General features: G+C 34.3%; 1 protein-coding gene across 1 annotated transcript in view; it reads right to left on the bottom strand.

Annotated features, from left to right (window-relative positions):
• The window catches only part of MMS22L (MMS22 like, DNA repair protein), a 156,726-nt gene that overhangs the window by 37,448 nt on the left and 92,174 nt on the right, over positions 1-27,104 (bottom strand). Inside the window, exon 15 of the mRNA XM_003769307.4 lies at positions 772-965. Within this exon, the coding sequence (XP_003769355.1) occupies positions 772-965 (194 nt within the window). The remainder of the gene's footprint in view (positions 1-771; positions 966-27,104) is intronic.

Genomic DNA, 27,104 nt, shown 5'->3' with positions numbered 1-27,104 from the left:
AACACCACATACTCCTTAAGTTGCTGCTGCTACTATTGCTGCTGCTGTACTACTTGATTGGTAATCTTAGTAAGCATCTCAGATCTTACATGGTTAGGACCATAAACTTAGAGAAGAAAGTAACTTTATGAACATTTAGTCCTATCTTCTCATTTACTATTGAGGAAACTGAGGCTCACTGACCTTAAGTGACCTGCCCAAGATTCAAACTGAGATTCTCAGCTGGCCTGAAAACCAATGTTATTTCCACTGTTCTGTGTTCCATGCAGAATATCTTTTCCTACAAAATAATCTTTTTTAAGTGTGAATAGAGATTTATGCATTTCAACAAAAAATCATTTGCTTTCGCAGCGATAATACTTTCTGAAAAGAACATGAGATATCAAACTGTTCTTTTAAATATAAGAATCTTCTTCAGAGGAAGAAGAGTAGTTTTGGGATACTGTGAAAAAAGTATTTTTTAAATAAACCTTTAAAATTCTATATAAATGTGAAATGTTACTATCAGAAGTAGTTTTATCAATACGACTAATAATACCTCTTTCATTTCAGGCAAAAACAAGCCTTGTCTCTAATAAATCATAGGTGGATAAAAATACAAGGATCCTATTAAAATAGTCAGCTCTGTTTTTGTGGTTGTCAAAATGTTTTAACATTCAAATGGCTATAACAGTAAGAAACTTAGTGGAGACAAAAATACCCTGACAAAAACAAGAGCAGTATGTAAGGGAGAAAGTAAATAGACAACAGTACATAAAGGATGAATCTGACCTGCAGCTGTATCTGCAAGCTGAGGAATAGGGACCGTCTGTGACATTCTCTGGCTCTTCAGGAATGGAAAAAAATTTCTCCAGAGTGCACGGGTAATTGCAGCCAGGTGGTGCTCTTTAGCCACTGATGAGGTTGGCACACTCAGGCCTGCATTCTCCCCTGGAAGTTCCCTGCATGACTGCTGGTATACACTCCTAAAGAGAAATAAAAATAACCACTCACTCTCAACAAATGCTTATAGAAATCTTTTTTTTTTCCTTTTTTTTTTTTGTGTGTGTTAATACATTTTGGGCTTCTTTCAAATATTCCATATGAAAACTGAAGGACCATTTTATATAATTAAAACCTTTATGCCAAGACATTAATGCACCTCGGTTATTTGATGGATGAATGATGGCATATTAAGCACCATAAAGTTAATGTTAATTACTAATGTCAACCATTAATTATATGCTTTTTAATATGTCAGAACCAAATGAGAAATAGGCAGTTACAGAATGAAGGTTTGCATTTTCCAACTGCTAGCTGGCATGACAAGTGATTTTACTTCCAATCGAGGCATGAACAACTTCACCTCCCCCCCCACCCCCCCCCAAAGAAAAACCACCCTAGTTTTCTTTTGTGGGCTTAAGTATAAAAGTATATCAAAAAAATTCAATGTACATTTGACTTATCGCTGGTATTTCACATTAAACCATATTTCTTTTTTCAAAAAAGGCCCATGCCAGAAATTAAATCTTGTCTCATGCTCATTACATTGTAAATAGCAAACAAAAAAGTTCTACTCTGAAATAATGCAACATGAATTAAATAATGCCTTCACTTTTCTTGATTCATCTACAATCATATTTCTCTACTTAATATAGAAGTTAGGGTTTTCTAGAAGTTTAATACAGAGATATCTTCAGGGAACCAATACTCCCAGAGTTTAAGCATGTGAAAACATTAACCAATTTGTCTGAGAGACTGAGATAGAAAGCATTACTGCAGGAAGCTGATCAACTAAATAACATGCTTATTAAAAAGAATATGTAGGAACAAGTTATCGTTTCTGTTTCTATTTATCTTGTGGTCAACTCAATTGAGATTGTGCATTAAAACGCAGGCAGCATTATTACATTTGCCTTATTAAATTCTATAAACAGCATTGTAAAGTCAGAATCGAGATATTTATAAGATAATGGCATAGAGCTGAGAAGAGAAACTTGCCATAGCACTAATATGTATAGACTATCACATTAAGAAAAACTATTGGTAGTCATAACAGAAAACATTTTACTATAGTCATTCCACCATTCTTTTGGGGTTGTTGTTGTTGTTTTAATTGTTTCCCTGGGGGAAGTGGGCATTCTAAAAGAAATGAACATCTCATGAGACTCATTAGGACAAGTGCACTGGTAATAAAGTAATTTTACATAAAGAGCAGACAGGATGCAATGCCAAATCTTACTACATGTCATACAACTGCAAATAAGCAAGCAAAAAGTTAAGTAGATTATATACTAATATGTAAAACTTAGAGACAGTGTAGGCTAGTAGATGGAAGAATGGTCTTGGAGCCACTAAAACTGGGTTTAAATTCCTCCTTTAACACATAAGGACAGAGCTGGGGCAAATTTACTTAATCTCTTTTTGGTCCCATAAACTCTCTAAGAATATAAATGGCAGAAAAGGTGTCAACTTGCATTAATAGAGGAAATTTCCTCAATCCAAAATTCACAGTACCAGTGAAACCAGAGGTTTCCACTGATCCCAATTAGATGTTAGGGCCAGATGGGCTGTGCCCAAATATTATGCAACCAGTTTGGCTACTTTAAAAAACGTAAAAGAGTGGGTGTCTCCTTATCTAACGATATACTCATGGATTTGATTACACAGTTTTGAGCTACTGTTTCAATCCTGGGCTGCTTCACCACTTCTTAGGGGGTATGGTAGCTCTCACAACTTGGGGACTCAACATATTAATGGAAGATTTAGTGCAGATACTGGATCAGTTTAGACTACTGTAGATCAAGACTCCTAAACTCAAGAGATACATCAATCTCAGTCTCCCAAATAGCAGAGATTATAAGGATTGCCATCACAGCAGCCTTCCACTGTTTTTCAAAGTTAACATACCAAAGTCAAAATAAATGTCTCCTTTAAGTATCTTTTCATGTAGTTACTGTTCTGTTCCATCTACAATTCAAGTTGGAGAGACCAACACTTAAAAAACTAAAATCATTCAATGCTCACTGTCACCATGGGTCCTAATTCTGTCTTTAGGAAGGAACAATTTACAATCTGACCATTCATTGAGAGGGTCCATATGGCTTCAAATGGGCACACCCTTACATAGGGACTAAAATCTATTGATAAGAGACTTTGATAGATCTTCAGTTTTCCTGTGTGAAGTATGTGAAGCATGAATGTTATGCCTCAATTTCCTTGGTGGCAACTCCCCCACCCCCTTCCTGGTCATTAGGACTGAGATAATTAGGGGTGTGGAGCTCTGGCCACTGGCATTCCAAAGAGTCATAAAACTTCATATGGCTTATCTCAAATACTCAGATGGCACCTTCTACCTTCTGCCTCTAAAGACTTAGTGTCTCCTAGCTTCTTCAGAATTTATGATCCTTCCTTCCTTACCCCCAACCTTTCAGAACTGAATTTATGATCCTTTCCTGGAACTTCCATCCACCCAGTGCTCCACCCCACCTTGCCTTTATTTCCCTGGTCGCTGGAGCCATATAAGAGTCTCTGAAATCCCTTGCTTGTCACTGAATGCTTTGAGACAAGAGTCCAATTCAGGCATCTGTTTGACCATGGATCCTGTTTGGTCACCAATCCTACTCTCCACTATTAAAATATTAAAAACCTCTCTAATCTCTATCTTGCCTCAGTTTCTCCAGCATTACATCTGTGACTATCAGGGTAAGGGACTCCTGATGCAGAAATCAGATGAAATCAATCAATTATTAAACTCCTATTATATGCTAAAACAGTGTGCTGGCCATTGAGGACTAGAAAACACACAAATTCAATATTCCCTGGCTTCAAGGAATTTGGATCCCATAAACATAAACAAAACGAATTTTTGAGAGAAAAGGCACTAGCAGAAACAGGGTTCAAGAAAGCTTCATAAAGAAGGTGGTGCTTGATCAAACTTCTGAAGAAAAGAAAGTATTCTAAAAGGTAAAGGGGTCCTAAAAGTGATTTCCAGTCATGGGGACTAACAAGTACAAAGGAGTAATGAAAAAATATAAATGTATGAAAAACAGCAAGAAGATGGTCTGGCCAGACAACAGATAACCAGAACAGTAAGACAAAATAGTTGAAGTCCAGAATGTAAATGGCTCTAAATAACAAACTGTAAGGTCCTTGAGTATAAGGACTAAAGTTTTGCCTCTTCTTGCATTCCCCAGTAATTAGCACAGTACCTGATCCTTAGTAGGTACTTTAAAAATATTAATGATCGTTCTAGGAGTTAGTGGAGGTAGGATTGGAATATGAATGCAGAGCCCAGTAATTTCTGACTTAGCCTAGAAAAGTATCTGAAACGTATAATAGTTAAGCAGATTGCACAGCTAGTGTTACAAGCAGCATTTGAACTAAGGTCTCCCAGGCTACAAGTTCAGCAATATATTTTTTATACCTTAATTTTTAAAAATCATAAATCTTTCATAACTTCCTATAATAAAAAATGTACTTAAATAACTAATTACTTATGTAGATTGTCCCAAAATCTTAGTGCAAGTTTAAGCCTTAATATCTCAAAAAATATTTTAAGCTTTAACTGCTTAAAATGACACAAAGACTTTTAGAACACTGTATATTAAGAAAACTACAAAGATCTGGCTTCCTTAAAACACTACAATACAAGGTTACACACACACATACATACATATATGAAGAAAAAGAGGGCAAAAATACCAAATTTTGGAACTGGAAATAAAAATGAAAAAATTTTTAAAGAAGGCAGTAAAGAATATTAAAGATATTGGTGACATAATATTTTTATTGTGAACAGAGTAAGGATTAGGTTATGGCAGAAATGCTTTCATTTAACATCTTCTTTTTATTAATAATCAAAGGTTAGTCAAACAGTCACAAAATTTACTCTGTTCCTCTCTAAGATTAAGAAAAGATCAGTAATAGTGAGTAAAATAACCCACACAAGCTGCCTTGTTTTATGTAGAGATGATGGCCAGTTATCCCATGTTGCCAAAAATGCCAAATCAGGCACTAGGAACTATTAGGATGTTCAGGTTAATACAAGGAGAAAAATAAATTATCTTTGAGCAAATTTATCTCTTATGACATGGACAAAGAGAAATGATAAAATGTAGACTTTTGAACTCTTTCAAAACAGAATTCATATTACTGGGGGAAAAATAACAAACTAGATGAAATTTTATAAGTATAGATGGATGGTTGGAAAGATAGATAAGTAGATAAGTAGATAGCCCATCTTCCTAGGTAGAAACCATATATTATGCAACATCCCAATTAAATGTAAGGCAATAAGCTTTTGTTTTTGTTTTATTTTTACAAAAAGCTGTTTGTTTTTGGTTTTGGCACTGTCCATTATCTACCTAATATTTTAACACTAAAAACAAGCTGTATACTCTAGAGTAAATGTAGAAAACTTCATAAGTAAAATGTTTTAACTATCATTTCAAGAAGATCTTATCCTTACTACAAAAAAGAAAACATTTAAAAAGATTTTTAAACAATTTATTCAAAAACAAAAGTAAAGTCATTAGACAAGAGCAAGACATCAAACAAATATACTGTATTGGCAGCTAATGGGGAAAGAGCAGCATAAGTTTTCTAAATAATGATAAGTAAGAAAAGGCTCTATCATTCTCCAGTAATTTATTTTCCCTTTCCCAATCTCTGAAAAACCACCACTAATTACTATGATGGCCACCATACTTTTCTAGACCAGAAGAAATGCACAACGGGCCAAAGGAAAAAGAATTATATTAAATTTATTTGCTGTATTCATTTCAGCCTCTAGGTTTTTTTGTTTTTATTTTTTCCAACAAAAATAAGACAATAAGAGTTGATAATTTAGTAGAAAACATGATATGAGGTAATAGAAAATAACAGATTTTTTTTTTAAGGGATGTCATTTAAATTTAGAGTAATTCCTACCTATTTTTAAAAGCCACTGTTACTTCAACCCATTTCAAGACATGCAAGAGAAAACAGGATAGAAGATTTCTTTGGGCAGCCCTCAGACAAGCTGAAATATGACATGTAGACAAAATCCAACATACATAGTTAATATAGAATATATTGTTAATGACTTCATATGTATAATCAATAGTATATTGTTTGACTTCTCAAGGGGTAGGAAAAGTGAGGAAAAAGAAGAGAATTTGGAGCTCAAATTTTAAAAAATGCTAATTGTTTTACATGTAATTGGGAAATAATAAATAAATAAATAAGTGAAATAAAGGTATACAAGTCTCAAGATAATAGTATAATGGATGCAGGTTCATGCTGTAACAAAGATAATTTTTTTTTTTTGTATAAATTGCCTTGGACAAAGTAAATTAACATAGGCTGTTGACTGAATCAAACATAATAATAGTGATGATAATAATAGCATGTATTTAGCACTTTAAGGTTTGTAAAACAACACATATACGTGTGTTTATATATGTGGGCATATAGGTACACATACATACATACATATATATATATATATATATATGCATACACATATATGTTGTTTCATTTAATCCTCACAACCACTGAAGGAGATAGATACTATTTGTATTCCCAAATTATACAGGAGTAAATTGTTGTATTTAAAGGTTAAGTGACTTACTAAGAATCAAAAAGCTATTGAGTGTGTGAGGCAAGATTTAAACTCATGTCTCCCTGACTTTCAAGAGTAACACTCTATGTACTGAATCACTTATATTCATGTTTAAAATATACATTAGAAATATAATCTAGGATATACACTTAGAATCAGTATTATGATAGTGGTAATGGGATCAAAGCTCAAATAGATATTATGGAACTCAGCAATATTTGATATTTTTCCCAGTTGTTTACCTGTTCCTATTTGTATGTGTTAGGCTAGTTATAGACTATAGACTAGAATATTACTGGAAACTCCTATAACTGTGCTTCTTGCCTCTCTCTTTCCCACACCTCCCATATTCTCTATATGTCAACAAGATTAATTTTCCTTCATGCACAGTCCTGATCATGTTACTGTCTTATTTGGAAACCTTCAGTGATTACCAATTTACATTTAAGATACAGTCTAAACTCCTCAACCAGATATTTAAGGCACTTAGCACTTTGGCCCCATCCTATAGTAATGTTTCTAATTCTAGCAGGATATATACAGAAGTCTTGCCTGGCACTAATATTGCTATCTGCTTTCCTGTCTACTTCACTATTTCTCCATCAGCTAACTAAATCCTAACATTTGATCACTTGCAGTGCCTTATAGCCTTTAACATTTGGGTGTTCCTAATTTCTACCAAGATATGCCTTTGATACATTTCTTACCTCACTCTGGTGATTCATGTATGTTTTTATGGCTCTGACTTGAAACAAATATGTTTGGGGGCTCTTAACCACTCCTTGTCTATAATTCTAAACTAGGGAACTTCAGTTGTCTTGGTCCCAGCTTCTTGTCCCCAAATTATGACTTTTATTGATAAACAGTTGGTGGGGATTAATAATAATAATAATAATAATAATAATAATAATAATAATAATATATCCTTTGGCTCATCAAAGGAAAAGAGAAACAGCAACTGACTGCCAACTTGTGAACTACATGGAAAAACATAATATAAAAAAATAAAAGATATGAAAAGGACCAACAAGAATCAGTTATCCTATTATTTTTTCCCCTTTTATCTTTTTAAAATAGACAGGATAGAGGACACAATAGAGAAATTAATATATACATGTGTATGTTTATGGGTCTGCCATATTTATCATATTTATCTATCAAGAGTACAATGGCTAGAGCACTGTACCTGGAATATGGAAGGTCTCAAATGTTTATTTGTGACCTAGTGCAAGTCATTTAAACCTTTGTGTGTTTCAGTTTCCTCATTTATAAAATGATAAGAATAGCATCTACTCCCTAGGATTATTGTGAGGATCAAATGAGTGTTCATAATACAGTGCCTGGCACACAGTTAATTCCACATAAATTTTGGCTATTGTTATTATTAAAACTAGCTAAAAAGTGCCAAAACATGATGAAGAATTTTTTTTTTGGCAAGGCAGTTGGGATTAGGTGACTTGCCCAAGGTCACATGGCTAGTGAATGTTAAATGTTTGAGAATGGATTTGAATCCAGGTTGTTATAACTCCAGGGACAATGATCTATCTCATTGCTCAATTTAGCTGCCCCTGAAGAATACAATCTTAAAACATTATTACCATATTTCTATTAAATTTGAGGGCCTAGATATCAGAATTGTTTTTAAATATGTGATATTTTATGATAAATAACTAATTTTTATAAGTTCCCTACAAGAGACACAGAATGTTCACCTGCTAGAATATTAAAGAATTCAGGACTTTGAAGGCCACAATCTCATTCAATGATTTCACACTTTGGTTTATTTAAAGTTTGGCATAGCCAGGTTTAAACAAAAGGGATTCAAGAATTACAGACATACAATTTGAATGAGCTGTAACTATAAAATGAAACAGGCTCAGAGTTTGAATTGTCCAAGATCACCTTTAGTAAGAGGCCAAAGCAGAACCAGAGCCCAGGTGGGCCACTTTTAAGGCCAGCCCTTTTTTCCATTATATCATAATGCAAGTTTGATCAAAGGATACCTACAGATAAAAAGGAGATAGCACTGGCTGCAAAGAAATGAAAGATGTGACACAACAGTGGTATTATGAATCTGGTCACATATAATGAACAGCTTATTAAATACTAAGGGGCAAGGAGATAATAAAGTTGTGAACAGATACAGGAGAATGATAAAATGAAGGCAAATAAATTCAAATAACCACAGATCTTAGAATTTAGGAGTGCTTTTTTTTGTAATGTAGGGCAAAAATCTAGAAGAGTATAATTAGCATAGCATTGGTACATGAATGTATAGTTATGTGCCATAGGAACAGTATAGATCAAAACTGCTAGAGAAATTCAGCTGAGAGTTTATTAGGTAAAGAGAGAATGGGGTCTTGGATAGCTTCAAGGAGAATGGACTTGAACTAGCTACTGAAGTACAGACAAGATTTAGGTAAGTATTGGGGAAAAAAATATGATGTACATGAGAAGGTTTTTAGTTGGAAGCCATTACTATGGGATGGGGCCAAAGTGCAAAATGCCTTAAATATCTGGTTGAGGAGTTTAAATTGTATCCTAAATGTAAATTGGTAATTACTGAAGGTTTCCAAATAAGACAGTAACATGATCAGGACTGTGCATGAAGGAAAATTAATCTTGTTGACATATAGAGAATATGGGAGGTGTGGGAAAGAGAGAGGTAAGAAGCACAGTTATAGGAGTTTCCAGTAATATTCTAGGCATTCAATGATAAGGACCTGTTCTTTTTCATTCCTGGCAGTGGAAAGAGAGGAAAAGATAGATATAAGAAATATTATAAATGAAAAAAATCTCATAACTGAGTAGATATGAGTAAGATACAGGCAAGGGGAAAAGAGGCTGAGTCTAGGGGAAAGGAAGTTCCACAATACTACAGTTGATGGAAATAGAGACACTGTAAGAAGTACGTGGTTTTGTGGGATAGATGAATTTTATCTTACTCTGGTGAAGCTTAAGGTAACCACAGAAGATGAGAGCAAAAATATTCAGGTGGCAATTGGATATGTGAAAGAGAGAAAGCGCGCGCAAAAATGTTCAGGAGGCAATTGGATATGTGAAACTACTAGAGTGAGAGCCAGAGTGAGTGCGAGAATGAGCATGAGAGGGCTAGTGATAGAGAGCAAAAATGAGAGAGCCAACACAGATATCCATCAGATGTCAAATGGATAAATTGTTCATGATAGTCACAATATTTCTACTGGAATATAAAGTATGAACTTGGCTACTGACAAATGCAGAAAGATTCAAGATAAGAACAGAACTCTAGTATGTTATTGACAATACTGCTTTTCCTGGAACCTTAATACAAACTAAAGGAATAAGTGTGATCCTTTCTGTAGATAAAGGAAGTAAATAAAAATTGTAGGCATTATTGACAGCAGAATGAGGCCTTTCTACTTCTTAAGCTTTTCAGTTATGACCCAGAGTAAATATTATTATCTAAGAAATATAACCTATACTTGTCTCGCTTTACTCATGTGTGAAAGAAAGGAATGGACACTGGCCTAGTGCACATGATTAAAAAACTGGTGATTTGCAAAGACTGAAAAGAGATGATATTTTTACATGATCATAATGTACCAAATAAAATGAGATGCCAGTCTTAGTGACTAAGGACACATTTATTAGTAAGTAAACATTTAAAACTTAATAGGTCAACACCTTTGTAAGCAATATTAACAAATAGGCCATATAATCTTGCAAGTCTCTGATGAAATATCTTTTCTCATCTGAATGATTTTCTGAATTTTAGTTTCAAATGACTTCCCTTAATATTAATTGGACTCTAACTAGAAATAGGTACAAAACTGGGTCTAGTGTGAATGAAGTGCTAAATCTGTTTTCTTTTTTAATGTTAAATGAAAGCACTGAACAAAACTAACTGGAAAATTGGAGGCTAGATACATAAACTCGAAGTATCAGATATTTAAAATGCATTCATTACCTAGGTAGTGAAAGGTTACCACTTTCTAGGCAGTGATGAATACAGCACCAGTCCAGAAGAGATGAGTTTAAATCCAGTCTCAGACACTTTTATTAGTTGTGTGACCCTAAACAAATCACTTAGTCTTTCTCAGTCTCAATTTAGTCTGTAAAAATGGAGATAAAAAAGAGCTTAAAAGAGCTATTTTTATAAAATACTTGCTCTTTTGTAAATGACAATAATTATTGAGAAGATTCCACTTTCCAGGGGATGAAAAGAGCGTGTTAAAGTGCTTCATCCTGGAGCAGGGATTGGCAATCCATCACACAGGTAACACTGATTAGCACCTACAACAACTGCTTATGATTATTCCCAAACCTCTTTCCTTTCTGTTACATGTCTTTTCCAATATAAAGAGAAAGACTTCATGCATGTCTTCTGAATTTTCCCAACAAATTCAAAATCACCAATGATTATCAGGTATCTATTATTTGATGGGTAACATACAACAGAAATGTCAAACGCAAATAGAAATGGACTCTTGCAGGCTGTTAACTGACTTAGAAAATCACAAATTACTACTATTTACATTGTATTTTATTTTTATTTACTATGCTAAACACTTCTTCATTACATTTTAATCTTGTTCTGGCCTGACTTTTGTGGAGTTTTGTGGACCCCATTCCTCCTATTTCTCTTCTGTGAAGACCAAGTTAACACCCTGGACACCTTAGAATCAGCCGGAGTCAGGATAAACAAAAATCCTTGGTCTTCATTCTTGGTCTTTAAAGGTAGGAGTGAATTGGATGGATGTAGAAGCTCCACAACCACTCCTCTTAGTCTCCTGCCCAGAAGTGACCCTGGATAATCTTACTCCACCCCCCAGTCCCTCCTACAATTCTCTGTATACATCAATCATTGAGCCAGCACAGGATAGTGGGAAGGGTCATTTCCCAAGCTTATTCTTATACAATATTGTCTAATCGGTAATTAGCCTAAGTGCTCGGTTGTCTGACCTCAGTGTACCAACTCAGAGTTTCAGCCCCTTACACTCTTCCACGACTCCCCATAAGGGAAGGGAGACACCACTGCTATACAAAACCCACCCTCAATGCATGATAACCCTTATCTTCCTAAAACTTCTTAGTATTTTTGGAGCAAAGAACATCGATTGTAAAATTCTGAATGTAGGAGATTTAGGGATCATTAAGCATACTCCCTCATTTTACAAATGAGGAAAAATGAACTCAGCAAGATGAAACATCATAAAATCAAAGAGTGACTCATACAGTACTAGAACTCTAGCCTCCTGATTTCTAGCCCCGTAAACTTTCTAACATACCATACCGCCTCCTAGAAGCAGTTAAGTGGTTAAGAGTGTAGAACTTGTAGTCAGGAAAATCTATACCCAAATCTGACCTCATGTGACGCTGAGGAAGTAACTTACCCTCTGTTCCCCTCAATTTATTCAACTGTAAAATGAAGATATAATATTACTTACCTTGCACTGAATCAACAGTAGCTACTCTTAGAGTTCTGGGACCACAAATGGTAAGGAGATTGAAAAACTGGCTTGAAGGAGGTTAAAAAAGTCTCTTTTATGGCACTGGGAGCACTCTGTTTTTTGGCCACACTCAGATCTGGGACACAGTCCTAGGGGACAGTCCTAGGGCAAGGAGGAGCACTAACACCAGTGCTTTCAGCTGCAATGGAACAGGACTTTTGTCACACCTTCCAGGGTAGGGAAGAATGCTCATGGCAACCAAATCACAGGCCAGGAGAGTAACAGATGTACTTCTCCTTACATCATACCACCTTGGAAGAAGGGAAAATTTAACAGTCTCTCAGAGTATCTTTGAAAACATCTGCACAATCCCCCTGAAGCTTGAGACAATGTGTCCTCTATCTTAGAAGCAGACTCCTACTTTAAAAAAGATTTAAAAGTCAAGAAAGAGACTGGGAAAAGGAGCAAAAAGAGGCAAAATTCTGACCACAGAAAATTACTATGGTGACAAGAAAGACCAAAACATACATTCAGAAGAAGGAGATAATAAAGTCAAAGTTCTAGGAAAAATATAAATTGATCTCAGATTATGGCAAAACTCAAAAAGAATTTGAAAATCAAAATCAAAGAATTTTGAAGAGCAAAAATTGGGAAGAGAAACAAGTGATGCCAAAAAAAAAAAAAAAAAAAAAAAGAAAAAAAAGAAAAAAGTCAACAACTTGGTAAAGGAGACACAATGCACTCACTATTAGAACATTGTATTAGATTGTCTAATAGGGCAGAAAAAGAAAATGACAAATGCTGGAGGAGGAAAACCAACATACTATACTAATGTACTTTTGCTGTAAACTAATTTAACAATTCTTTGGAGCAATTTGGAACTATGCCCAAAAAACTATAAAATTGTGTATACCCTTTGATCTAGTAGTACCACTAGAAGGTGTGTATCCAGAATGAGATTAAAAAGGGGAAAGGACCTATACATACATACATACATATATATATATATATATATATATATATATATATATATATATATTAATTACATATCTATATAATAGATATGTAATTAATATATATATGGAAATATTTAGAGCAGCTCTTTTTTATGAGGATGCTCATAAATTGGTCAATGATGAAAAAAACCTATGCTATGTGATTGTGATGGAATACTATTATGCTATAAGAAATAATGAGCAGGATGAGTTCAGAAAAATCTGGAAAGACTTCCATGAGCTGATTCGAAGTGAAATGTACTGTGTACAAAATAATAGCAATATTGTAAGATGATCAACTATGAACAACTTAACTATTCTCAATAATACGATGATCCAGGAGAAGTCTGAAGGACTTATGATGAACAATGCTATTCATCCCCAGGCAAAGAACTGATGGTGCCTGAATTCAAATTGAAGCATACTTTTTTTTTTAAAACTTATTTTCTTGATTTTTTTTGAGGGGGGGAAATCTGTTTTTTTTCACAATATAATTAATATGGAAATGTTTTCCATGACTATACATGAATAACCTATATAGAACTGCTTGTCTTCTCAATGAGCAGGGTAAGGAGGGGAAAAGGGAGAGAATTTGGAACTCAAAAATTTTAAAGCAAATGTTAAAGACTTGTTTTTATATGTAATTAGGGGAAATATAGCACTAAATAAATTTTAAAATATACTAATAAAATTAATTCATATTATTAGAGATGGGATTGGATGCTTTTACAATGCTAGTATTGAGGGCCAGGATTAATTTGCAAGAAACTTGGAAAGGATAGTATACTGCAAAAAACAGTTCCAACATTCAGGACAGATCACTTAAAAAATAAGGAAAATAGACATTTTCTACATAAATACTTATATAATCTCAAAGGGGTCACTTTAGCGAAAGTACCACATAAATGTGAACTATATAAATTATCATATTTCAGTAGTTAAAGTCTTGTGGTGACTACATCAATGTGGGAACCATGGATGACTAGTGCCAATAAAAACCTGTTTATGATTTACGGTCTTAATGAGCTGCCTGAGGCTCAAAGAGTTTAAAGAAATTCCCTAAGATTAAAGACTAGTTGTCAAAAATGGAACTTGACCCTAGATCACCTTCTTGATGGTTCCAAGACTAGTACAAGATGGCTCTCATATTTATAATAGTTAAGAAATTTTGTTGAGAAACAATAGACAAGAGAAGTGGCCTGAAACTAAGACTTGGGTTCAAGCTCTGCTTTTGACATAAAAGTCTTAAACTTAAACCTGCAATGTCTCAAGACAAACTGCTAAATAACTAACCATTTGCCAATCTTCATTAATATATAGTTTCCTACACAAAATGAAATCATAGTGCTGGGGAAAAAAATAGACTATTATCTTGGATTTCTAGTATAATTAGTTATTATATTTTTCAGGGATATGATTTGGCCCACAGTATAATCTTGTAATAAAGAACAATTTTACTAAATGTAAGCATGTCAACCTTTTTTGAGCGACAAATGAACACCGCAAGAGTTGACTAAGATTAAATTCCATCTGAAAGCATTTTTTTTTAAATTGCCAGTAATAAATTCTTAAAAAGAAAAGGTCTTATGGTAATGTTGACAGATTCTTAACTAGAGCAACCCAAATGTTGCTGTCATGGTGAAATTTGCTCTATAATTTAGCTTAATGGACTCAGTATATCAATAAATAGCAAGAATATCCACAGTTCTTTTTCCTCCTTTAAATCAAACCTAACTTGATGTCAACAGCTTGTAACCAATACATAATTATGATATTTAATGCACTGGGAAAAGTGGTGATCTTATATCGATGTGCTTTCCAAACCTCTTAAATGTTCTGATCCATAGTGTTTTCTCTACACTAAGGAAAGCCAACAAATTACATAGCTAGATAAAACTGATCCTTGCCACTTATGAAAATGGATTAAAAGAAAATTCCTATCAGTCTCAGTAGGGACAAGTTCCTGCTTTTAAAATTCAGCTGTATGCTAAATCAGAAGGAGCTATTTGTCTGCAAGAGTATCATGAGAGGGTCTTCAAGTTTTCTTCAAGGTAATGAGAGAAGGAAGAAATGAATAGTTCTATAATGATAACTGTAATAGTTAAAATTCTTACTTTTAAAAATTTTGTTTAGCAACATTTTGTTAACTATCGCATGACAATATACCATTACCAAAATCTTCCTTACTGTGTAAATTATAGAGATTTATAAGTATTCTTAAAAGAATACTTAAATATGGATTTTATATAGCAAAGGCCAGAATCAGCTTTGGGAAGATGGGAGTAGGAGTGGGGGAGAGGCAACTGGGGTTAAGAGACCTGCCCAGAGTCACACAGCATATAAGTACCTGAGGATGATTTGATCTCAGGTCCTCCTGCACCCAGGGCCAGGGTTCAATCCACTGTGCCACCTAGATGCTGCTGTACCAATTTAAAAATATATAAATATTAAAGCAGTTAAGGGACCCATCCAGAGTGACAAGGCCAGTACATGTCAAAGATGCAATTAGAAAGACATCACTTCTTACCAAATCAAAGTATAATTCTCTAGGTATTCATTAATATAATACAGAAAAAAAGCACTTCAGGTTGTATAAAGTGGCACAGTTTAAAGACTTGGCTTCAAATCCCACCTCTGACAAATTTTGGCTATATGACTCTGGGTATGTCCCTTAACTTCTCTGAAGTATAAAAATACATATACACCAAAATGATCTTCTTTGGAGAGCCTTTCTTGGAGAGGATCTGCACAGAGACAAAAATACTCAAACATAAACAGAGCACAGTATACGGAACACCTTAGTTCAAGTTCTGATTGTTAACATATCACTTGAATGACATTTTCAAATGAGTTAGCCTCTCACTGAACCCATACAACAAAGATACCTCATCAGATCGACACAGAGTGTCTCAAAGGAAGTTCTCTATCCCACTGAAATCATTGGTCTGGTACCAAAAAATTAGTATTGTATATAATCTATATTTAACTACTCAATCATAATAAAAATTTATTAAGAGTCTACTAAGTGTGCTAGGCACTATGCTTAATAAAGTTTGGGGATGGATGCAAATGACCTTTTGAAAAAAATGCAAAACTGTAGTTTGCCCCCAACTTACAGTGAAGTGGAATCAAGTGAACAACAACAGAATACAAGAAGATTAAGTGTGTGTGTGGGGAATTAACATAGGAAAGGTACTAGAATTAAGAAGGGTTTAAAAAGGCTTCCTGTAGAAGGGATATAGTTGAAACTTAAAGAAAGCCAGACAATTCGGTGGAGAAACCTTTTGGGTAATGGGGCAGCAGAGGATCATCTAAATAAAAACAATGATAACTTTGGCGATAGAAATTTTGGTGTGGATTGATGAGGCTAGAAGCCAGTTTAGAAGGGATTAAGAAGAAAGTAAAAGAAGAAATAGTAAAAGTATCTTTTGTAGATTTCTGGGGGAATTTAGTTATAAAGAACAGAAAAAATATAGGACATTAGTTGGCAGTGTCAGAAGGATAGAATGAGGTTTTTTTTTTCTTTTTTGGATGTGGGATACATGGATATGTTTATAGGCAGTAGGGAATGAGCTAGTAGATACGAAGAATGAATTAGGAAGACAGTAATGGCAATCTGTTAGAGGAGATGAGATAGAATGAGGTCAGTTTAACAGATTTTTGCTGCATCATTACAATCATGTCTGACTCATGACCCTTTTGGGATTTTCTTGGCAAAGATACTGGAATGGTTTATTTCCTTCTCCAACTTATTTGACAGATGAGAAACTGAGGCAAAAAGAATTAAATGACTTACTCAGGGTCACATAGAGTATAAATATTTGAGCCTGTTTCCAAACTCATGGGGATGAGTTTTCCTGATTCCAAGCCCAATGCTCTAACTGCTATGCATCCAGCTGCCTGATTTGAACATCCTGTAAGGCGTAAGGCTACCTTATCATATGAGTCAAGGGTAAAGAACAGATTGGAAATGAGGAAAAGAGAAAAAGTGGGAACCCATGGCAAATAGCCTCAATTTTTTCCTGTAAAATATGAGAAAAGATTCTCATCACAGAGGGTGGGAAGAAAAGCCATGAGAGATCTGAAGAGGGATGAAAAAGTTTGGAAAAGCTGCTATGGAAGGTAGGACCAATAAGGAAGGTACAGAATTATTGTCTGGTAGCAGTAAGAGACCAGGTGAGTCTGTGTAAATTTGCATTATATTCAATTGAAAAGTTATGTGATTTTCTCTACCTCTTTCAGCAGTACATAGGACTAAAGGTGGCAGATAGTGTGAAGATCCAAAGTTGAAATTTAGCAAGACAAAATGAGAGATCTAAGGGATCCCTGATATGATCCCTGATATGCTATCCCTGTCTATGGAACAAGCATTCTAGAAAACACAGTAGAGGGAATGAGTAGCATTTAGATTAGACTTTGAGTCTGGAAGTAAAAGAATAAGAAAATGGGTAGTAGAAGCTAGGAAATGGGTTTCAGATGATGATCTATTTGGGTTTAGAATCACTGGGTTTATACAGTGTAAAATAAAAGGTACAAGTATGTTCATCGAATAGAAAGTGTCAGTCCTCTTCCTGGAAGAGACTGCAGATCATGCAGGAGATAAATGAAACTATATACTAGAAACATCTAGATCTAGAAACATATAGATTTAGCTAGATAAATCTGGATTTATATAATATGCATATGCATGCACATATGTACATGTGCACACACATACACTCACACATATGGCAATATGACATATTATTTATAAAGCTAGATTAAGAACTGGAAAGACTGGTGTTCAAGTCCCACTCCGAGATACATTGTCTGGTCCTAGGGAATCATTTAACTTCTCAATGACCCAGACAGATCTGTATCAGTTAAATATTTAACGCTAAGAGAAACCTACACTAATTATTTTTAAAAGTTGCCATACGTATATGCAGATGCAAATATGTACATCGATAAAAATGGATCAATGAAAACAAACATCCTTAGAACAAATCAGCATTTAACATGAAAAAAAAATACTTCTTAAATTTAAATTCCAGTTATTTCAGCTACTTAGTGATAAACATTCCTCTCTAGAGGTCCTACTTACCTACTACTGCAGCAAGTTAAAAGGAAGAATGAGAAAAAAGAAAGAAAAAGGAAAACTGTTTTCCTAAAAGATTATCTGCTGAGTCAATGAGCTGTAGGCATTATTATACAGTTCTGTTATTAGGGCTGAAAGCCTCAAAGGCTTTTGTTATATCACTAATTTCTTTCTGCAAGGCTTCAGCAAATGAGCCGATTTATCTGGTTCTGCATGCTTGGGGCTTGATACATGCTATTTGTACATGACTAGTCTCATCTGCATGGCACCATTGATAACATTTATCTGCACATCAAAAAGGCCCATCTCCTGATATAAAAAATTCACCCATATGCTGAGATGAGAAGTGTTAAAGCAGTAGATAAAAGATATGCCATTTCCCACAAAATGGAGCTGAATTATGGGAAGATCACCAATAGTCATGAGCAAAGGTGCTGAAAAAGCAAAGTATTTTTAAAATCCATAGTGAAAAGACATATATTTATTATGAAAACAAGACAGCAGGCTTTTTTTCTTTAACATCTAGCATGTTTTAATTAGAAATTATTTACACCTAATTTATTTTCTGCATATAAAAAGATGAACTTCACATGTCTAATAAATAAAAAGAAATTTTCTAAAACATGTACTAGACTAATCCCATTGTTCTCTACAGATGAGTGACTATAGCCGGTCTATTTTCTTCTGTACAAATTTGCAGGTTGAACATGAAACAGATTCAAAATTTAAGAGCTTTCAAAAGCTTGAAGTTTCTCCAGAAAAAATAATCACATAGAATATTTGGAGAAAATAAGTAAAAAAAGAGATGGCCAATTTTCAGAACCCGTTGCAACAAAATGTCTCTCTCTTCAGTAGTGAGCCACTTAATATCATCTGCATGAGAGATATTGAAAAAGAGACAACTTGCATATATGATAACCAGAAAATAAGTTGTTTCTAAATTTACATCAGTTGAAATACTGCACATCCTTTTCAGAAAATCAATGTTATTCTTTAAGAAGGAAGGTATCTATTGAGTTAGAGTTAAAGGATTTTGTTCATGTAATTCATCATCTTTTCAGAGAGCGAGGTTACATTAGGCTCCAATCACCCCCTACTCAGACTCTTCCCAGCATTTGGTAATACAGACAGTCGAGCTAATTTTCTGTCATTCAGGAAGAACCATAGGCTTGCTAAACTTGTATCATCATCACCTCTGAAACACAGTAAAAATCACTGTTAGAACCGATGGTTTATTAGATCGAAGCCACCATCAACAATGTCAACTCTGCCTGGTTGTGTTAACAGGAAAATGTTTTACGAGTTCCACCACTGGGCATCAATTTAACTTCCAGCATTGGCTATGCTGTAAAACCGTGAACGTAATTTATATGGTGACCTGCGTGTGTGGGAAGCAATATCTAGGTGAAACTTCTCACAGTCTGACAAAATGCTTTGATTTGCACCATTCAGATGATTGAACAAAAAGAGTTTAAGCAATCACCACCAATAGCCTTTATCTCCAAATGCACTAAAAATTTATTACTCTATGAGTACAACCTATTGCTTTAGAGCCAGGTTTGAAAGAATAGAAATGATTGGATAAATATTACATTTTCAACTTGTACACATCTTGTCCATTAGGTTTAAATATTGGACAAGCTTTATGTTTTAAGATAAACATCAGTTTTACTGATTTCCATCACAGAGTCCATTTAGAAAGCCTCCAAATGTTTTCAAAGGAACATTTTTTTTTTTTGCTTACCTAAAGCTGAGAATACATGTTCATTCCCAATTAGATGAAGTAAACTGGAGGTACTGCCAAAGTCTGCTTAAACTCTCTGTTGCTGTCACCTTTTTTTTTACTTAGCACTAATGCAGCTGGTAGGACCATCCATCTCGTATGCTGCTTATAGGGCAATCAAGTAATAACTGAAGTGAGAAGCGTAGTGGAGCTGACTCACTTGTACCATTGAGCATTGTCTTCAATTTGAACATGCTGTCTAAATTTCAAAGTCCCTAAAGAATGATAAGCTAGTATTATTGGTTTTGCTAAATTATGAAAAATTAAAAGAAAAAATTGTAAGTTTACAATTCAAAATGATAAAATCAAGTTTGATCAATAGTTCCTAATCTCTCTCATAGTTTTTTCAAAATATATTAGGTTTAACTAGTTGCCCAACAAGAGGGTATTTGTAATCCATTGGTTTCCTTCCCTATTTGCCTATTCCAGATAATGAAGATGCAAGTAATTTTTTTGAAGTACAGAGAAGCATTATTCAAATTGATAGTGATATCCTGAAAATAATTTAGAATTATGCTTAGAAATGAACTAAAATGTTAATACTCTGACCCAGAGATCATATTGATAGCTATATATTCCAAGAGGGTCAAGGATAAAAAAAAGAAAAACCCCATGTACATCAAAATACAACAAATGCACAGCAACCCCATTTGTGGTAATAAAATAGAAAAAAAGGGCAGATGACCACTGACTGTGAGTCAGCTAAACAAATTGTGCTACATGAATTTAATGGAATATTACTGTGCCACAAGAAATGATGGATATGAAGACTAAAAAGCATATAAGTTTTACATGAATTAACATAAAATGAAGTAAGCTTAACCAGGAAGAGAATATATACATTTACTACACAAAATCAAAATGCCATAACATGATAATAACCAGGAAGAGCCTTAAAGAAGAGATATGAGAATTGCATTTCTTTTCCTTTTTGGCAGAGGTGGATAACTATGGATAAGTAACATTGCTAACAATGTCATATTTGGCTAATGTGTTATTTAGTTCTGATGAATTATTTGCTCTTTTTTAATATAAGGAGTAGTTCTCTGAGAAGGGTAAAAATTATAGTGATGTCAACAAAAATAATAAAAAGAAACAAAATAATAAATAATAACAACAATAATAAAACAAAACCAAAGGGATTATCTATAATACTTTTTTCTTCCACTACTTGTATTATAAGATTTCAGCCAATTACTAGTGCCTAAACTAAGCCAATCAATTTGGGGTAGCATCATATCATTTTCTAATTTGGTTGGTAGGAAACTGTGAATTATTATATTGTAATATATTTTAAAGTAAGTTTTCTGATTAAGCGTTTCTTGGACTAAAACCATTTTAAGCAGGAATTCTTCACTTGGGGTTCATGGATACAGTGACAGATTTCAAAACTTATTTGGGAAAAAATTCCATCTTTATTTCAATATAATTTATTTCTTTTGTAAAGGGGTCCATAGGCTTCACCAATATTGGATCGGAGGATTTACATTCGATTCTGGCCTGTAACACTTAATACCTTTTGGGTAACTTATCTATCTCATCTTCTTGGGGCTTTCTTCATCTTAAAAATGAGTTTGAAGCAGAAGGCTCCTGAGATCTTTTGCAACAGGTCGTCTGTTAAAGTTCTATGCTTAGTAAGCCTTATGGTATAGAATGACAATGGATTCTTTAAACTTAAAGTAATATTATGTCCTGCAGTCACAGAGAAGTCTAGAGCATAGGGCTTGTGACTGAATGTTTTTGATCCAAAGACCAGATTAGTTAAAATAGAGGACTATATTACAAGGTTAGTCACAATAATTTCAAGAAATTGAAATTGTCAAAAACTAGCTACTTAAAAAGAAAAGAAAAAGATTAGTTTTTAAATCCGGGAAGAACCCAGGATAAGTATGCTGGTGAATAGATTATCCATTCTGATAAAATTACAAATCTTTCCAGTTATTCATAATCTCAACTATGTGCCAGAAAGTGACAATGAACTGAGCCTGACACTAAGTAAGCAGAAGAAATCCAACTGTAATTCATTTGGTCACTCAAAAGTTCCTATGATCTGAACAGCTTGCTTCTACAAAAAAGCATGTCTTAAATACCAGCTAATATTCTTCCAGTAATTCTATAATGGCTAAAAATAATATAATATCAAAGTCCTGGCAATGGCACCTACTTATGGTAGTTTGAAGGGCATTACAAATAATGAGACCTACATAGAAAAAAAAGGCATAAAAGACATCATAGTTGAAACAATCAGAAATGAAGAGTCACATAGCAATACTCCTATAACCCTACACATTAAAAAAAAATAATCAAGCAAGTGAACAAATACTGAAAATTTAAAATTAAAATAAAAAAAAAAGACTTCTGGTTCACAGTGGATCCTTTATGTAGGTTTTATGAAAAGACACACAGAATGAGAATCATAAAGGATGAGAAAGTATGAAAGGTCTGTGATCTTCATTGGAGAAGTTCCCACACTGAAAAAAACCCATCATGTCCCCCACAGTATTCTGCTTACAGTAAGCAGAATAATTAATTAAATACACACAGTTGTATTTATCAGGGCTTTGCATTTTTAATACTTATCTCTAATCACCTGCCTTCTTCTATTCCAAAATTGTGCCACTTATCAAGGAATCATCAAACTAACAAACTTTAGTACTGCTAGAAATAAATAGGAACAACTGAGATGTTTTTGTCGCCTTCACATCTGCCTCCTCTGATTTCATGAATTTTTTCTGCTATACTAAAGTAAAACTGTCTAGGGTTTTAGAAAGAATATAAAGCAAAAACTACTACTCTTAAAGAAATACAAACAAAAACCCTCAAATCATTCCATATTTCACATACAAAGGCATTTGTTACAGCACTGCTAAACAAGACTTAAGCATTTAACTTGGGTTGCCTGGCAAGATCTTTTAAGCTGTTTTTCTTATCTTGTTCTTCAAAATTCAAAACTAGAAAATCCCTCTTGAGTGGAAAGGCAAGGCAAGGCTGATGTCCCTTCTAGGGTTAACAGATGCTTTTTTTGTAAGATTTTAGGTAAGATTAACCTTTTGCTCACAATAGGGCTGGTTATCGGTTTTATTTTGACTGTCTTTAACTCAGGTAAAAATCAATATGAAGCGAGACAAAGGGCTCTAGAGGCCCTGGCTATACCAGCTTTTGGTTTGGCTCCTGCACAATTCTACAACATGCTGAGGCTGGGCCGGATTAGCCTGCTTGTGTTGAGTAAACCGATGATACTCAATAAACAGTTTCTGTTGTAAACCCCTTAGGACGTGCAAAGCCACACTAGTTGGCAATAGACCAGATAAGCTGCAGAACCAGCTGTAATCTCATTTAGACCTGAGCTGATCCTCCTGTCCTTTCATTCCAACAGGATCAAAGCAAACCACTGAGGAGGCAGCTGTATTATAGCAGCTCTGCTTGCTGGATGCAGCAAACATTTCATAAATTCCACTCCTTGAAGCAAGTCTTCACCTAATCTACCCAGAGCTGGGACAATCAATGGATTTCTGAATTCATCAGTCTTGATTATTACATGGTTAACTGTTTTCTCTTTATAGAAGGCTGGTTGTTAAAAGCCAACTTCACAAAACAGTTTCTACTGCTGACCAACCAGTTCTGCCCTTTCTGGAAAACCTTCACACTTTTGTAGTGTCAGTGAATGGAAACAAAATAAAACAAAACTTCTAAATATACTACTTTTCAAAAATGTTTATTAGAAAAAACTATGGGAATGCTAAATTCCACCAATTGTAGCTGATGATGAAGTCATTTACTTCCACTTACTAATTAATAACAATAACTAATGTTTGTCAGTTACTGGGACATGCTGATGGTTTATTTCAAATCTTTACTGCTATCAAACAAGAAAGACAAATAGACCAAAACTAGTCATGTATGAAAATTACGAGAAAAGCTTTTCTGTTCAACTAACTTGGCAATTGAAATTTTTAATGGTTTCTCTCCCAAAATACCGTATATAAAAAAACTTTTAAAATAATTCAAAGCTGAAAACAAGATAAATATCTTTATTTTCCCCTAACTTTAAATTGGGGATTATCAGCAATAATAATGTCCAACAGAGAATTTTCCCCAACGTTGTTATAAATTCAAAGTCTTCGCAATAGGAAGAAAGCAAGCAAATGACAAATCTTGATTTCAACAATACAAAGATAATTATATAAGCTGACGTATCCAAAATAAAATTCCACACAAAAGTACATTTCAAATCAACTATATTAAAAAGCAATGAATTTTAGAGCTGGAAAGTGCCTTAGAGATGATCTAGTCAAACACTCTAATTTGACAAAAAAGGAAACTAGGCCCAAAAGCACTTAATAACAAAGGCAAGGTTAAAAATCTTGGTCTCTTAGCTCCAAATTCCATCATTTATTGCATTACACATGCTGCCTTCAAAAATTTAGTTCAATATTATTAAGCAATGAATAGTACAAAGTTTCAGTGTATTTCAGGGACATGTGACAAGTGAGTAAGTGAGTTTCCACCTGTCAACCAAGACATCTCTCAGAAATAACCACATTTCTCATTTCTGTGGTTCAATCTTTTTCAAAATATCTGCTGTGCTATTTAATGATTCACCTCTCTCCAATCCATTCTTCAGACATAAAGGGGTCCCATTTAACATAATCACATAATAACAGCAAAAGTGATGAGTATCAGAACCCTAATTCTTCTAATATTTGCAAAACCCAGCTCTTTGTAATAATAATAATAACACCATGATAGCAAACTGCAAAACTGTGTAATTATACTTTAATTGTATTGTGAGGCATGCATTAATCACAAAGTTTAAGTACCAGGGATGGAATTATAATAATTCTGTAAAACAAATTTAAGCTAGCTAAGTAGGTCAGAACCACTAACATGCAACAGGAGACCTCTGGGAATTTATCAGTTAATGGCTATTTATGTGCAAATGAGTGCCCTCCAACCCTCCAAAATCCTGTGTAGCTGAAGGGTATTTCTGTTAACCAGGAGCACTGCTTAACTGCAGAGGCATAAATTAAACCATTTTATTGGAATAATTTTAATTCCTCTACTTTTGGCCCACCATACTCCCTCCTACCTCACTAGAACAATTTACAGTATTAATCTGAACAGAAAGATGAGTGCTACAGTTTTTATACACAAACATACAGACACAAAATCCCTATTTCTAATAATTTATAGAAAAACACAGCAAAAATGCTGCCATAATTTTCAGATTTTTTAAGGAGAGCTTTAAAGATTACTAGAATTTCCAGAGGTTGAAAATCAGCTCAATATTGGAATCTCTTTTATAATAAACTATATAATTAAGTAGAATTATTTTACAAAACAATTAAGTTCAACTACTTTTTTCTGTCAGAATGTACATCTGTCAAAGAGTTTGGGCTCCAATTTAGAAAAGAGAAGAAAATACTACCTGTTTATTTTGGCTGGAAAAGGGGGGAAAAAATGAAAACAGCACTTCACAGCAAAATACTCATTTTAGATTTTCCTAAAAAAAAAAAAAAAAAAACAACCACACACACACACACGCATATACATACAGCAAAACAAAACAACTAATCAAACAAACCATATCTGATTTCCTTTGTGGGGGGAGAAAGAAGTCATCCAAAGAACAGTTTGCAAGGCATTATAAATATGGCTATTCTGCAAGTCACTTAAATAGCTACTAAAGCCATCAGCATCCCCTGATTACATGCAGCAAGGAGGTATTCATGCATTCACAGCAGTAGCACTTTTTTGGCTTCAGGTGATAGTGTCTTGAAAATAACTGGTGACATAAGATAGTGTTAAAATGCCTTTTAAATTCAGTAGGACTGGAGAAAAAAAGTTTCAAGTGGCATGAATGTTTTTCTCTTGAACACTTCCTTGATTACCTTCTTTCCCAAATTAATAATAAAAATAATAATAATAATAACTGACATTTAAATGGCACTTATTATGGGGCCAGGCACTATGCCAATAAGCATTTTATAATTATTATTTCATTTGATTATCACAATCTTGAGAGGTAGGTACAGTTCTTACCTCATTTTACAGATGAGGCAACTGAGGCAAACAGGGATTGACTAACTTTTGCAGGGTCACACAGCTAATGAATGAGGCTGAATTTGAACCCACCAGGTCCTACAGTCTAACCACCATGCCATCTAGTTGCTTCCAAGACCAAATGCCAAGTAAAAGCCAGGCCACTGTGGTGATAAGTTGATGGCTTACAACCCTAAATATCGTTAAAATAAAACTTGCTAATGCTGTTTTAAGAAAGCATAGACTCCAAGCAAGATCAGTAAGTCAGCTAGGTGGCACAGTGGAGAGAAAAACTGGTCTGAAGTTAGGAAAACTCAAGTTCAAATCCAGTCTCAGATACTTATTATTGTCAAATCACTTAAGCTCTGGGTGCCTCATTTTCCTTAAATGTAAAATGTAGATAATAATATTTACTTCAGGACTGTTGTGAGGATCAAATGAGACAATATTCATAAAACATTAAGTACCATGCCTAGTATATAGCAGGAGTTATATTTATGCTACTGTTAAAAGTAATTATTATTTTATTATATCAACTATTTTATGAGAACCTCCAGCTTTCTCTTGTTGAAAAAGAATGTGGGGTATGTGTGTGTGTGTGTGTGTGTGTGTGTGTAAGTAAAACAACTTTGGAAACCATAAAAGGGTAAACTTGGGGGCGGCTAGGTACACCACCATCCTTGGAGTCAGTAGAACCTGAGTTTAAATCTGGTCTCAGGAGTTTGATCCGTACTAACTATGTGATCTTAGGCAAATCACTTAACCTGATTGCATTGCCTCCCCTCTGTTCTCAAAAAGAAGTTATTTTTTTTTTCACCAGTATCTAAGCAACCTGTTATAAAGTCCAGAAAACCTATATTCAAATGCTACCTCTAAAAATCATGAACTCATTACATGATTATGACCAAGTTCTTCAACTTCTTTTGAGCTTTGGCTGTTTTACCTAACTATAAGATACCTGTACCTAAATCAGGGTTGATGTGACCCTCAGATGAGACAATAAAGACAAAATGCTTAGCTTTTACAATCCTACTATGTGCCTTTGTATCTCCGGACCTTAGAATCTTGGTCCCCACATAGTAGGTATTTAAGCACTTGTTGACTTGACTGGCACTGTAGTGGGCAATAGGAACATATGTAGAAAAACCAAGCTAATCCTGCTCTTAAAACTTACACTCAATTAGGGATAACA

Source organism: Sarcophilus harrisii, chromosome 4 (genome assembly GCF_902635505.1).
Source record: "Sarcophilus harrisii chromosome 4, mSarHar1.11, whole genome shotgun sequence".
Lineage (NCBI taxonomy): Eukaryota > Metazoa > Chordata > Mammalia > Dasyuromorphia > Dasyuridae > Sarcophilus > Sarcophilus harrisii.
The sequence above is the reverse complement of the archived record's forward strand: the minus strand, read 5'-3'. Positions and strand labels throughout refer to the sequence as shown.